Below are 15,139 nucleotides of genomic sequence, written 5' to 3'. Positions count from 1 at the left end.
GAAGGAAGTATTTGTTGATACAGTAGCTCTCTGGATTGGGCTGTGATTTATATCTGTGTTTGATGTGTGCTGGCTTGGAAGAGAAGATGTAGTAATAATTGGAAGCTGCAAAGGATGAGTTCATAGATGTATTTAAACTATGTCATATCTCTTAAAACAAGTGTTTGACAGTAGATGTAAAACATAGGGCCCAATCCTAACCAGGTCTACTCAGAAGTCCTATTTTGTTCAATGGGGCTTACTCTCAGGAAAGTTCGGTTAGGATTGTAGCCTTAGTGCAATAACTTCAAAAGAGCAAAGATCAAAACAAATAACATAACCTAACAGAGTGCATGATCACTATCCTCCTGGAACTATAGTTAGCTATTGCTTAGATAATGCAGTAACTGCAGTCTCTTTTGGAAATAATTACATTAGCTTTGACAACTTTCTGATTCTTCAGCAATTCCAAGGAGCAATTCATTCTTTCTGGAGGGCATGTCGAACAGTTAGAACTTGCAACCTTTCTTTGTTTTATGACCCTGTCACTCTACAAGTGCCTATTAAAGTTACTACTTCCGCTAAAAGAAATTTCAGATCTCTTGATTGGAACCTTAAAACACATGTTCCTCAAAAGAAAGGATATTTATTTACCATTTTCACCAATTTTGGAAAAGACTTTTCCCTATTTTGGAAAAATATACTCAAAACTATGTTTAAAACACAAGCTGTCCAGGAAATCTAAACATTAGACTGTTTTCCTATAATAATTAATGTTGAAACTATTTCAGCATAAGCAACAAAAGAAAATTACTTTAAACATCAAAACATATATTTTTAATTTTTGTACAAATATAGCAAGCAATGCTTACTGAGTGTTTCGTTAGGATTATAATTTCTTAGTTACTTCCTGATTTTGTCATTATCTAACTCTGCATTTTGTTCCTACGTTTCTGAACTTGGAGTGAACATTTTGGTCAATTATAATCCTAACAAAAAAGTCCGGATAGGATCCACAGTTTCTCCTCCCCTAGAGCAAGCAACTTGGGATGCTAGCCAGTGTTTATTTTGGAAGAGGAGCTAGGCAATATGATCCCAGTTTCATGACGTTGTCTTGGAGCAATTTCTGGAGGCAATACTGCATATTTTATTGTACCTTTGAGGTTTTTTATTTTACTAGCTTGAAGCCTCTTCCCCCCCTCCCACAACCTGCTTTGAGTTTTTGATTCATTATATTATGAGCTATATACCCTGTTACTTTTTTGTGCACTATGATAGAATTGATGGATTTATGTTGTGTATAGTGGAATTTGAATAGGTATAGGAGTTTCATGTTCATTTATGTTTTATTCAGAAACCGATGGACTTCTGTATGTCTAGAAATAGAGGGGAGTTCTCCTTTTATAACTGCTATGTGTAAACAGATTCTCATGCCCCAAACATATTCTGACCTTACACCGCCAGAGCAGGTGTTCTGGTAGCATAAGGTTCTTTATGGCTGTTGCTAACTGTGACAAGTCATTCAGTGAGGCGTGGCCACCACCACAAGCAGTGAGTGGCAAGGACTATGCATCCGTGGATCAAGGATGTCAGTGCAGGGGGTGAGAGGGGGGTAGAATGGGATGGAGAGGAACTGGGCTGGAATGGGGGCAGTATAGGCTGCAGCAACACACACTGATATCCTATTCTACTTCCTGGCTTTGATCCCTCAACTCAGTCCATGCAGGTGTGAGTAGACCCAGCAGGCTGCTTGAACCCTGGGGCATGCTCCTTACCCTGGGGCAAGGGAACAAATGTTCCCTTTCCTTTACTCCAAGGTGGCCTCCAGAAGCAGAAACTCCCCCATGGGATGCAGTGTATGCCACGTTGGTGCAGCTGCATGACCACATAGGGAGTTAAGTACGGTTGGGTTGTCAAACTGGTATGGCTAGCAACCTGGAGAAGAAGCATGTACCCGTTAAACATCTTCATTTGGTTGGCCACAAGACAGTGAACACAGCTTTCCCCTGTTCTTTCCACGTAGTCCTCTTGTCTTTTATCTTTCTCTGCATCTAGCAAGTAGTTGCTGTGGCTTAGTATCATTTGACAAAATATACACACTGTTATTATGTGAATGACTTGTTTATGGTAGGAAACTGTGTGGGGAACGCCAAGCAGCCAAGCTTTATTGTCTTTTGTTCTATTAAATTAAGCAGTTCAGTTCAGTTATGTACAAAATATTGAGCTATTTTTGGTTGTAGGAGGTTGTTTGTTTTTGCATGACGCCTTAGTATTTAATTTACTGTTAATTTGTTTCTTTTCTCCACAGACGTCGGTTGATTTCCCAGAGGTCTTCCTTGGAGACTTTGGAGGACATTGAGGAAAATGCTCCCTTACGAAGGTAACAGCACATGGTATCGGTATATTTTCAGAAAGTAGACATAGATCTTGATTCTGCCATTGGCATACCTGCCCAGTAGAAAAACAAAGCCTGTTTGCAGCTACTCAAATCATCAATGATCCTTATATTAACTTAATACAGTGGACTTTTGATATCTGTGGGAGATCCGTTCCAGGACCCCCCATGGATACAAAATTCCAAGGATAGTGAAATCTATGGGGGGGGGGGGGTGCGCTGGCAAATGCCTTTTAGAGGTATCCAGAAGGCCTTCTGAGGTGCAGGAAGGCTGTGCACGACTTCCCCACACCTCAGATGACCTCCTGGACTGTTCTGAAAGGCACTTTTGGTTTTTTGCCAAGATGGAAGTACCTTTCAGAAGCCTGTGGGAGGTCTTCTGAGATGTGATGAGGTCATGCTCGATCTCCCCGTGCATCAGAAGATCTCCTGGACACAACTTGTAGGCACTTCTGGTTTACTGAAAAACCGGAAGTGCCTTTTTAGAAGTGTCCAGGTGGCTCTCCAGTCATGGGCTTGGCATCTGTGGGTATTCAAATCTATGGATGCTTAGCCCACGGATAAGGAGGGCTCACTGTACATAGGATCAAATCATCAGCAACTGTGTTACCTTTGTGGAAGAAATCTGATTTAAATGCAATTATTTATCATTTGTTTATTTTGTATGAGAGGATCAGCAATGGTTAATACAGCTCACTAGTGGGGACAGGCAATGCTCAGTGTCAAGTTTCAAAGGCTGTAAGGTGCTCAGTGAAGGTATGTACTAGAGCTAAAGACAGGATGTATAGAGCACAGATTGGAGGTGTAGGAGAATCAGTAGGAAACAATATAGGAAGTGGTGCTTAGGAGCCTTTAGTAGAAGTCAGAAGCAGAATGTAAAGGCAACCAGTGTTTGGGGGTGCTCTGTTGTATGGTAGACATGAATATAAGGAGAGCAAGGTTTTGAGGAACGAGCTTAGGAAAATCTCTTCCTGTGATCAATTTCTGTGGCCACTGAACACCTTGTTTATTGTCCAGTCTCACAAATGTTCCAAAAATGTTTGGTGATTTAAAAGAATCCTTAGTGTAATTTTAATAGAGTTCAAATAACCATCGCTGCATAATAGACTTGATGACATCCTTAATAAAAATGAAGATGTCATATTAAGGTTAATTCATCTGTGAAGATCATTAACCAGCCTCCTGAAGCAATATGCTCTGTTGTATTAGCTAGGGCAACCTGTTGCAATCCTAAATCTGCATGAAACAGTAATTATCTGTTTATTCAGCGTCATTCATGATAGTACAGTTTTGTCTGCTCTGCTTTTGAAAATGCAGACGGCAGGAATGGGGACCAGAAGTGAGAAGTGGAGACCTGGTCAGCCAGGGCAAGCACTTCACTTCTTCCTTCCTGATCCTGCCCTTTGCCTTTTCAGCAGAGGGTGAAGGCAGCAACTTTTGGAGATGGCTTTGGGCAAGTATGGGACTGTCAGGGAAGGTGTTGCCACCTCTGCTACTGTGCCTCTCTGGACCCTGAGACTCACTAGTGGGCTAACCCTGAAAATAAAATGCATACCCCCCTTCCCATTTTTGCTTCACTGCTGCTGGTATTCAGAGGTTCTTCGTTTTTTGTACAAACATGAAAACTCTGGTTGTTCTGTGAGTTCTTTGCTGTGTTTGCCACTTAAAAGTTTGACCTGATCAGCTAATTACCATACATTCATTTGGATATTGATGCATCTAAAGCAGTGTTTCTCAACCAGTGGTACTTGAGATGCTGTCTGGTGGTACTTACAGCACCCCTGGACACCCACCACCCAGCAGCGAGACCAGGAACACAACACAACAAACAGTGGTAGAAGGCTCAAAGTCATGCTTTTCTGCACTTGAGAAAGCCCTCCCATCCACCCTGAGTCTCTTACTGGTGTCTGTCATGTATCTGGCCTCCCATACTAGGAGTAACTGGTAATGATATCATCACCAATTTTTTCTGGTAGTAGTTTAGGTGGAGCATGTGAAGTGGTAAGGCAGAGGACAAATGTGGAGAAACACTGATCGAATTTCTTCTGGTTGTAATTTTTGCAGCACTCAATAAATAAACAAAATTAACTAAAATGTGTCTTTTCCCAAACTATTTGTTTTAAATAACTCCAGACAACCCTTACAGAATTCAAACGCGCACCATATCTAATACTTTTTTCATTGTACGAAAACGATTAAGTTTAAAAACTCTTATTAACAGGGGTCTATGAATGTTTGGTTGGCTTACGAGCCACATGTTATTTGTGATTGCTGCTAACTTCCTTTCTTCCCCCAAATCCTCTGACATAGGCTGGAATCTTGGGAGAGGGGTAGGATCTTCTCTGTGCTGGAATTTTGAGATCTTAACACACAACAGAATTTTCTCAAGCTAGACAGAAACATTTTAAAGTTATATATAGGTCAAGGTGCAGTAATTTAACTAGACTTAATTTACTACTGAAATTCGCCAATTTGTTCTTTGTTAGGTGGAATAGAAATTATCTTTTTTCTGTCTCATCAGACAAGAAAAAGAATGGCAGAACGTGCATCAGTTTTCTTGTTAACAAGACTCATGTTTTTATATTCTTTGTAACAGAATTCATGAGAACATTGTGAACATTATAAATTATTCAAATGCAGCTCTAATTGCCAAAAGAAACAAATAATGTTTAATATTTCAGGTTGTTTACTTGAAACAGTCTTTCCAGTGGAGTTCTATCCACAGTGGGATTTCTTTTAATTGGAACCCATTGTGGTTGGTGATAGGAAGGGCTTACAATGAGAGTGGGCTGTAAGGAAGGAAACGGACATGTCCAGATGAAGAAGGCCTCCACAGCTATTGTTACTCCATAGTTCTGTGCAGGCTGCTAGTCAGGCCTTCTGATCTAATATGCGATCTGATAGCCAATTTTCTCCTTACAGTCAAACTACACTTTACATCCAGGTGTGTTTTTCTTTGTCCCTAACATTTTCTTTTCTTTTTCAACTGAATGCAGCTGCAGCAGAAGGGTGGGGTGGGGGTGGGAGATAGGAGATTGTTCAAGCAGAATAAAAATCATTTTTTAAAAAAATTTGATCTTTTAAAAAGTGAATAAGGTTGTAATCCTACACACAGTAGCCTGGGAGTCCCATTAAACTCAATGGGGCTTACTTCTGAATAGATACGCATAGTATTGTGGTGTGTTTCTTTTGAAGAAATCTATCTTCAAATTAAATCTGTGTGCAAACATCTTAAATCTATATTTATACTCTCTTAAAGCTAACAGCCTGTTCCTCTGCTGCTCTAGTACCTCTTCCTCTGCTAGTACCTGTTCTAGTACCTGTTCCTCTGCTGCTCTAGTATGGTGTGCCATGAGGCACATTGGCATCACCCAGGGATTTAACGGCACCAGCAGGGAGGCCTGCGCCACCCTGTTGATGCTGCAGTTGGAGCCCCGCCTGCCGGCAGAGACCAAGTAAGCACCAAGTGGCATGGGGACATAGGGAGGGTGACAGGAGGCACGGGGAAGGAGTTCCTGGGTGTGAGGGAAGGCATAACAGGGATGGGAAAGGTCCAGGGGGGACCAGCCAAAGCCTCCACCACCAAATCCTATACCCCCTCCTGGATTCACTAACTCTGTACTCCAACATGGGGCTTCTCAAGTCTTTGCCAGCTCCGAGAAACCCCATTGAGCAGGCTAGGACTTTACTCTGGGTACAGGGACGAATGTTCCCTTACTCTGAGGAGACGTCCAGCCTGCTCAAATCAAGCACAGGATGCAGCAGTAGGCAGTTGGTGCTGCTGCTCCTGTATTGGATAGGATAGGACTGTAACTGCCCATTCTGGAGCAGTGCGTCCTGGCTTACTGCCGGCATGCACTGTCGCAAATTTGCCATAAGGCATGCTTGCAGACCCTCCCGCCAGGCAAGCACCGGTGGTAGCCCAGCGCTGGCTGGTGCTGGGCTAGCGCCAGGCGGCCACCAGAGCTCCACCACTTGCTGGTCACGCAGACTGCTAAGCAGCAGAAAGGTAAGTGGGGGCCTGGGGAAAGGTGGGGAGAAGGCGTTCCAGGGAGGGAGGAGGCAGGGAGAGGGCGGGGAGGAGGCATTATGGGGAGGCGTGGAGAGGGCGGGGAGGAATCATGCCAGGGGAGGGAGTGGGGAGGGAGGTGGGACCCTACACAGAGTCTCTTGATCCACTGCCAACCTTTTGGTTAGCGGTGAATCGAGTAGCCCCATTGCGGGGCTACTCAGTTTACCCAGAGGAAGGGGATGAAAGTCCCCTTCTCCTGAGGAGCTGGCAGTGGCTGCCCAAGGCCTGCAGGATGCGGCAGCAGCCATTTTTGGCGCTGCTGCAGCCCTGAGCCCTGGGCAGCTCAGATTTGGACTGTATGTCATTCTCCATCAAACACATTGAATTAAATGTGGCTTTTGTGTGAAAATAACCATGGGAAAACATCTTATTTAGGTCAAGCATTACATATGGTCGTATACTACATTATTATTATGGGTTTGATGCTTGGGGGAGGAGTCAGAGATCAGCAAGTCAGCACAGGAGATCAAGTGCCTTGCTCCAGGAGATCCCATCCAGCATATTGATAGGAAATTAATGTTGTGTACTCTAATGTTATGTTCTTCAACTGCCTGAGCACCATCATGTGCTCAGTTCTTTCTCAGAAAGAGAAGACGGAAGATGTTTCCACCATCCAGGTCCTCATTGCTCTAGCCTGTGATTGACACACCAGGGTAATTAAAGTACCATTTTTGCCCTGAGGAGAGTAGAGAAAGATGTCCTGATTTAAAAGTAGCCATGAAAGGATGTGATTGTTAACCAGTGTTTCTGCTGCTTTTCTTTGTTGTTTCATTATATGATATTTTGTCAGTGGCAACCATTTAACAATTTGATGTAAACCAAACACTTCATAGTGAAAACAATGATGTGCCATTTTCATCTACAGAAAGGGTATATGGAACCTCTTTGTTCTGAGGCAGTTTTGAATACCTGTTGTTGATGGGGGAAGACAGTAGGGCATGTCTATCTATTGTTGACCAGTGTGGTTGGCTAGTCATTATGAAAAACAATACTGGACATGATCACCTTTTGATCTGTTCTAGGACAGCTCTTACATTCTTTGGGTTCACTTTTAGATCTTCCTTCAAATGTTCTACAACCTTTCTGTGAAATTTGCTGCTAGTGAACCCTTTTCTACCTTATCCTCAGTTTCCTTTGTCAGGCACCCTTGACCTCTTCCTTTCCCTTAGCCCAGCGGTTTTCAAACTCTCAGGGGGAGTTTGAGCCTCTTTAAGTCCTTGTGGGCGCAGGGGAAAGGCAGCGCCGCAATCCCCAGGATCATGTCGCTCAGGGGGCTGCAGGGGCTTGGCTGTACTTACCAGAGCCTCCTGCAGCCCCCTGAGGGTGCAGGGAGCCCTGTGCAACCGTCTGCAGAGCTCCCCAAAGCTTAGAAAGTGAAAACGGAGTGATCGTGCCCTGTCTCTGCAAAACCAGAAGTGGAGCTCAATCGCTCCACTTTCACTTCTTCAGCTTCAGGGAGCCCTGCAGACAGTCGCGCAGGGCTCCCTGCACCCCTAGGAGGCTGCAGGAGGTTCTGGTAAGTCCAGCCAAGCCCCTGCAGCCCCCTGAGCCCCCCACCTCCTTACTGCCCCCGCCCCTTAAAGGGGCAGAGGCCAGGGCCCTCGGGCTGGGGTGTCGCGATGGCCCAGTTTGAAAACCCCTCCCTTAGCCTTACATCAGTTACTTAGGACCCAATCCTAACCACGTCTACTCAGTATTAAGTTCTATTTTGTTCAGTGGGACTTACTCTCAGGAAAGTGTGGTTAGGATTGCAGCCTTAGATGAAGAGACAGTGCCATTTTTGTGTTGTGCCTAGAGCACCAATCTTACCTAGCAGACCTAGTACCTGAAGAGCAGAGAGAGAAAAAGGAAGTCATTACACATTTAGGAAATCTCCTTGCACAGTCTGGTTATATTTTTTAGCAAGAAACGTTTCCTGTTCTAAAGTGTCTGCACATACACAATGACCATTTTTTCAAACTGGACTGAGAACATTTGTGATTGGGAAAAGTCATAGCCGTTTCACAAGCATCTAGTAAAAAGTATTGCAAAGAGCAGGAAATGCTTTTTTTCCTCTTTTTGTGTATGTTGCTTTTTATATTCTTAACACCTCTGTGCTTCTGAACATCATTGTTTTCATTATTGCTGCAGACTCCTGAATTAGAGAGAGGAGGGAGTGACTTGAATTGTTTGTCTAGTCTTTCCTTCCTGTCTTTGTGCTGACATTTTTCAGCTATGTAGCCGTGAACTTAATTTTTTCAACTGCTGTGTTTTTCAGATGCCGGACTCTGTCAGGTTCACCCAGACCAAAGAACTTTAAGAAGGTTCATTTCATCAAGAATATGCGGCAGAATGATACAAAGAGTGGCAGGTATTTTATAGCAAAAAAGCTCTTGTTTAAAGCATTGAGGCAGAACAGTATCAAGAGTTATGTCAGGGGAACTCATCCAGCTGCCTCTGAATTTGCTTGATTTTGATGGACAGAACTTGAAAAAGTTCTCATCTTTTTTTCCCACCTAATGTAACTCCTAATACTTTTTTTTTGAATGTGTCAATGAGTATGGAGAGAAGTATGCATATGTGAGAGCCAATATGGAAATAGGTTCTGCATTCAGGATAGCACATTTCCTTATGTAACAGCCACATGCAAGACAATCTAGGCCTATCCTGATAGTCTTTTCCATATTCTGAAGTCTATAAACTTGGTTAACATTCACAGGGCTCAATCTTAACCAACTTTCCAGCACTGACTTAGCCGCAATGCAGCCCCCAAGGTAAGGTAACAAACATGCCCTTAGCTTGAGGTGGCCCCGTTGACTACCTGTCCACTGCAGAATGCAGTGCACACCACCTTGGCACAGCTGTGTCAGTGCTGGAAAGTTGGTTAGGATTGCGCCCACAGTGAGCGATCTTCTGTGACTCCCATCATGTGACATTTCCCCCAGAAAAACCTTTCTGTATTTGCCTGCTTATTGTCAATATGGGCTAACCAAATATTTGGTTCATTTACAATTTCAGTGAGGCTTTCAATTTTGCTGTGAATAAGAAGGCCTTTTAACTAAAGAAAAATGACTGATCTGCCTCTGCTCCTGTTTTCTGATGCTGTGCTTTGTGTTTTTTCCACTTCATTTGCAGCAGGACAGTGCATGCATTAGAAGTGTATGCTCATGATAGTTTATAGTCCTAAACTCCTGTTAGAGTTTAGTCTAAGTGCTTCTTAATGTTCAGTGCTTGTGTGTTGTCTGCAGCGATTAAAGGAGCATCACTAGTCGATTAACACATAATGTAGGAGACATCCTCCATAGCATATTGCCCACAGTTCCTTAAGCATTTATAGTTGGAAGCCCTGCACATCTCTTCCCAAATTCATTGCAGATTAGGATATGAGACTGCATACTCTGAAAAGATTGTTATGTCAGATGCTTTGAGAAAATTTGATGATTGCTCTGAATGTTAGTAAGTGTAATTTTTGTGTGAAAACGTAAGAAAAATGAAGCCATCTGTTTGACATTAGAGCCTGTTCATGTATAAGTGGTTGTATTGTCATTTGTTCAGCAGACTACAGTTGTCACTGCATTTATGAACTCTGGCCTAGAGGGCCTATTTATTTTTCAACCATCTCTGGCAGAGAACTCAAGTTTAAAAAAAAAATAACATCAGCTGTCTGACCGCATTAGTTATTTCCCTTGGGTTACTCTGTCAGAGTTACTTAAAAATTATCTGAGACAAAAATATGACATAGATTTTTTTTCAAAAGTAGTATGTTAATATGCCAATTAAAATGATCAAAGCCAGGTAAGGTTTTTTAAAAAAACAACTTTTCCTACTTTCTTAAATATATTAGTTTTATTCCTGGAACTGAGCAACCCTTTGGCTTACTAAAGATGCACGCATTATGAAAAGCATACCAATACAGTAGCTAGTTTGTATTTATTGCTTTTATTTATATCCATATCATATGATGACCAATTTCTTTTTATGTCTTTTTTAGCCAAAGAAATGTTCTTAGTGTTGATTCAGACTCAGAACCTTTATTGGCATATTTAAAAAAAAGTATACATCCAGAGACAAAATGTACAATCCAGAAGCAAGTCGGGCAATTAATCAGGAAGGGTTACACTCCCTGTTACTACGAATAGAACTATGGTGTCTCTTTAAAAGCTTTAAAAAGACCCCCATGGCCTCTGTTGTAGTGGGGTTCACAGTGTTGAAAACATTAGGAGCATTGGCACAAGTAGGTTTTCTTTAGTGAACATAGATGGATCACCCTATCCCACCGATCAGGACCACAGCAGGGGAAAAGGAATCTCAGTCGACCTCCACTATAACCCTGTTCCACACTGACCCAATCCACCTGTTATTTATTCTGGAACAAAGCAGTCAGATCGGGGGGGGGAGATGACGACGGATCAGGACCATGACAAGGAATAGGTTTAAAGACCCCCTCCCCTCCTCCCTTCCAATGGTTCTGTAATGTGGGGGCTTCTGAATGGCTGCTATTGACTAAAGGAAAACCAAACCTTTAGGGCTTCTAATGCATTAAACATCACTCCTGGTTTGGTCCCAGGTGGACTACTTCCCAAGCTTTGGAAACGGCCACTCATTTTTTTCCTGTTATCCTTTTGATTCTAGAGATGGTGCAGTGTAATCAACGTAACTGTAGCTATACATGAATAGGAATCGAGCAATTGTGGCATTTTTCAAAAATGTAGCCTACATTTTTGTAGAAGAAAAATAAGATTGTGAAAAATAGCTGTTTGTCAAGCTGGTTTGTAGATTTGATGCATTGTCTGCCTTATGTCACAACCTTCGTTTTTATTTGTTTTCTAGAATAGTCCTTATTAGTGGCAGAAGATCCTTCTGTAGCATATTTTCAGTGCTGCCATATCGGGACTGTAGCCATGTTGGGTATGTAATGTTTTTTTATATACCCTGCCAGGATTTTCCAGATAAGCATCATGTGGTGCATGCAGTAGGAACACCACAGTTGTCAATTCTCCAAAAGGATAAACTTAATGTTTAGAAAAAGTTAACCTGTGACAGCTTATCAGTATCTGCAGCCCTAAAAAAGCTAATGGGAACAGCAGTTACTCTGAAGTTTTTGAGATTTGCAGTCTGCCTTATCGCAGTGTGACATATTATTAACCAAACATGGAGTAGCCATGCAGTGTTACTGAAAATGAATTGCCTTTGTCACACAGAAAGAAATTTTCACCTTATTTATTATTTGTAAGGTAAGGTTAGAAGGGATGCTCCTAATGTGATACGCCCTTTTGACTAAAAGTCACATCATCTGGACCTTAATGAATAGATAAAGTGAGCACCTGCAGTAAACATGTGTAATAAAAAGGGGTTATTCTTCAAACAAAACACAAGGGTACATATTAAATCCTTTTAGAGCACAGTCCCAACCTCGCATTGGACTAGTGCAAGTCCCTTGCATTGACCTGCAAGTGTCGTGAAGTACATTCTCCTGGTGCCAGATCCCGACCAGGCAGGATTCAGAAGAGGTCATTTGAACTTAAAGGTAAATTTTGAATAATTTTGACTTTAAAAATTAGTGCATTGAAACAGTGTTTTATGAAGTGGTAAATTGAAACAACTGTTTCTGCCACATAGCAGCGAAACATATGCAGTTACCATATAGTCAGCATGGAATTAGGCTGTCTGAAAGGATGTATCATGTAATCAATTCCATTGCCATCGTCATTGCAGCAGAGCAAATCAGAAAAAACTACACACCCATGTTTCCCACCACCACCACACCGTAACAACAAATAATAGTAATAGCCTTGTAAAATGTTGCACAATCCTAGAGCATTTTCCACATAAGAATGCTTTTATTCATATTTTATTTTATTCATATTTTATTCATATTTTATTCATATTTTTATTTTATTCATATTTTATTCATATTTTATTCATATTCATATTTTATTCATATTTTATTCATATTTTATTCATATTTTTAAGTGACTTCATGTTCCCCTGGGAATCCCTGTAAAAGAGCCATTGTTCATCCTCGGCGATTTCAATGCTAGAGTTGGTGCTGATAACAGTTCATGGCCCACTTGCTTAGGTCAGTTTGGCACTGGGAGGATGAACGAAAATGGCCAACGCCTGCTAGAGTTTTGCTGTCATCACGGTCTCTGTGTCAGCAACACGTTCTTCAACACAAAGCCCCAACATAGAGTCTCTTGGAGACATCCAAGATCAAAGCACTGGCACCAGCTCGACCTGATCCTCACCAGACGCTCCAGCCTTCCCAGCATCAAGATCACACGCAGTTATCATGGTGCTGCCTGCGACACTGACCACTCCCTGGTGTGCAGCAGAGTGAAACTGCAAACAAAGCGACTGTATCACACGAAAAAGGAAGGAAGACCTCGCATTGATACCAGCAAGACCCGGGATCAGAGAAAAGTGGAGGAATTTGCACAAGCGCTTGAGGAATCTCTTCCAGGCCCGGCCGACGCAAACGCATCCAACAGATGGGAACATTTCAAGAATACCGTTTACAACACCGCCTTGTCCATATTCGGCAAGAAGACCAACAAGGCGACAGACTGGTTTGAAGCCCACTCTGAGGAGTTGACACCAGTCATTGAGGAAAAGAGGAGAGCTCAAGCAGCATACAAGGTCTGTCCCAGTGAGCGCAACCTGCAGGTCCTCCGAACTGCTCGCAGCAAAGTCCAACAGACTGCCAGGAGATGTGCTAACGACTACTGGCTCCAGCTCTGTTCCGAGATACAGATAGCAGCTGACACGGGCAACATCAAGGGGATGTATGATGGTATCAAGCAGGCCCTAGGTCCAACACAGAGGAAAATTGCCCCTCTGAAGTCTGCCACAGGCGAGGTCATCCAGGATCGGGCGCGGCAGATGGAACGCTGGGTGCAGCACTACTCTGAGCTATATTCCAGAGAAAATGTAGTCACCGAAGAAGCACTGAACAACATTGAGTGCCTGCCTGTACTGGAAGAGCTTGACAGCGAACCAACCCTAGAAGAACTTCACGTGGCCCTGGACTCCCTTGCCTTTGGCAAGGCACCTGGAAAAGACAGCATCCCTGCTGAAGTCCTAAAATGCTGCAAAGAGATCATTGTCACTGAGCTGCATGAAATCCTCTGTCTCTGCTGGAGAGAAGGTGGAGTACCTCAAGACATGAGGGATGCAAACATCATCACGCTGTACAAGAACAAAGGTGACAGGGGTGACTGCAACAACTACCGCGGCATCTCTCTCCTTAGCGTTGTAGGAAAGCTGTTTGCCCGAGTTGTACTAAAGAGGCTCCAGGTACTTGCAGAGAGCGTCTATCCAGAATCGCAGTGTGGATTCCGAGCCAACAGGTCCACCACTGATATGGTATTCTCCCTTAGACAACTGCAGGAGAAATGCAGGGAACAACGACAGCCACTCTTTATAGCCTTCATAGATCTCACAAAGGCTTTCGACCTGGTCAGCAGAGACGGCCTCTTCAAGATTCTCCCCAAGATCGGATGTCCACCCAGGCTCCTCAGCATCATCAGATCCTTCCACAAGGACATGAAGGGCACTGTTGTCTTCGATGGCTCCACATCAGACCCTTTTGACATCCGAAGCGGAGTGAAGCAGGGCTGTGTTCTTGCACCAACCTTGTTTGGGATTTTCTTCGCTGTCCTGCTGAAGCAGGCCTTTGGAACTGCAACAGAAGGCATCTATCTCCGGACCAGATCAGACGGAAAGCTCTTCAACCTCTCCAGACTGAGAGCAAAATCCAAAGTCCAGCTGAAATGTCTGCGTGACTTCCTCTTTGCCGACGATGCAGCTGTCACTACCCACTCTGCCAAAGATCTCCAGCAGCTCATGGATCGTTTTAGCAAGGCCTGCCAAGATTTTGGACTGACAATCAGCCTGAAGAAAACACAGGTCATGGTTCAGGATGTGGACTCACCTCCCTGCATTACAATCTCTGAGCATGAACTGGAGGTTGTCCATGACTTTGTGTACCTTGGCTCAACGATCTCCGACACTCATTCTCTCGATGCCGAGCTAAACAGGCGCATTGGTAAAGCAGCTACCACGTTTTCCAGACTCACAAAGAGAGTCTGGTCCAACAAGAAGCTGACGGAACATACCAAGATCCAGGTCTACAGAGCTTGCGTCCTGAGTACACTTCTGTACTGCAGCGAGTCATGGACTCTTCGCCCACAACAGGAGAGGAAACTGAGCGCTTTCCACATGCGCTGCCTCCGACGCATCCTCGGCATCACCTGGCAGGACAAAGTTCCAAACAACACAGTCCTGGAACGTGCTGGAATCCCTAGCATGTATTCACTGCTGAAACAGAGACGCCTGCGTTGGCTCGGTCATGTCGTGAGAATGGATGATGGCCGGATCCCAAAGGATCTCCTCTATGGAGAACTCGTGCAAGGAAAGCGCCCTACAGGTAGACCACAGCTGCGATACAAGGACATCTGCAAGAGGGATCTGAAGGCCTTAGGGATGGACCTCAACAAGTGGGAAACCCTGGCCTCTGAGCGGCCCGCTTGGAGGCAGGCTGTGCAGCATGGCCTTTCCCAGTTTGAAGAGACACTTGGCCAACAGTCTGAGGCTAAGAGGCAAAGAAGGAAGGCCCATAGCCAGGGAGACAGACCAGGGACAGACTGCACTTGCTCCCGGTGTGGAAGGGATTGTCACTCCCGGATTGGCCTTTTCAGCCACACTAGACGCTG

At 43.7% G+C, this 15,139-nt stretch overlaps 1 protein-coding gene across 1 annotated transcript in view; it reads left to right on the top strand.

The window, feature by feature from the left end:
• Window positions 1-15,139, top strand: part of CABLES1 (Cdk5 and Abl enzyme substrate 1) — a 69,454-nt gene that overhangs the window by 26,275 nt on the left and 28,040 nt on the right. The window contains exons 2-4 of the mRNA XM_066624174.1: window positions 2,288-2,359; window positions 8,704-8,796; window positions 11,256-11,333. Of these exons, the coding sequence (XP_066480271.1) occupies window positions 2,288-2,359; window positions 8,704-8,796; window positions 11,256-11,333 (243 nt within the window). The remainder of the gene's footprint in view (window positions 1-2,287; window positions 2,360-8,703; window positions 8,797-11,255; window positions 11,334-15,139) is intronic.

This window comes from Tiliqua scincoides, chromosome 4, assembly GCF_035046505.1.
Source record: "Tiliqua scincoides isolate rTilSci1 chromosome 4, rTilSci1.hap2, whole genome shotgun sequence".
In the NCBI taxonomy this organism is placed as follows: Eukaryota; Metazoa; Chordata; class Lepidosauria; order Squamata; family Scincidae; genus Tiliqua; species Tiliqua scincoides.
The sequence above is the reverse complement of the archived record's forward strand: the minus strand, read 5'-3'. Positions and strand labels throughout refer to the sequence as shown.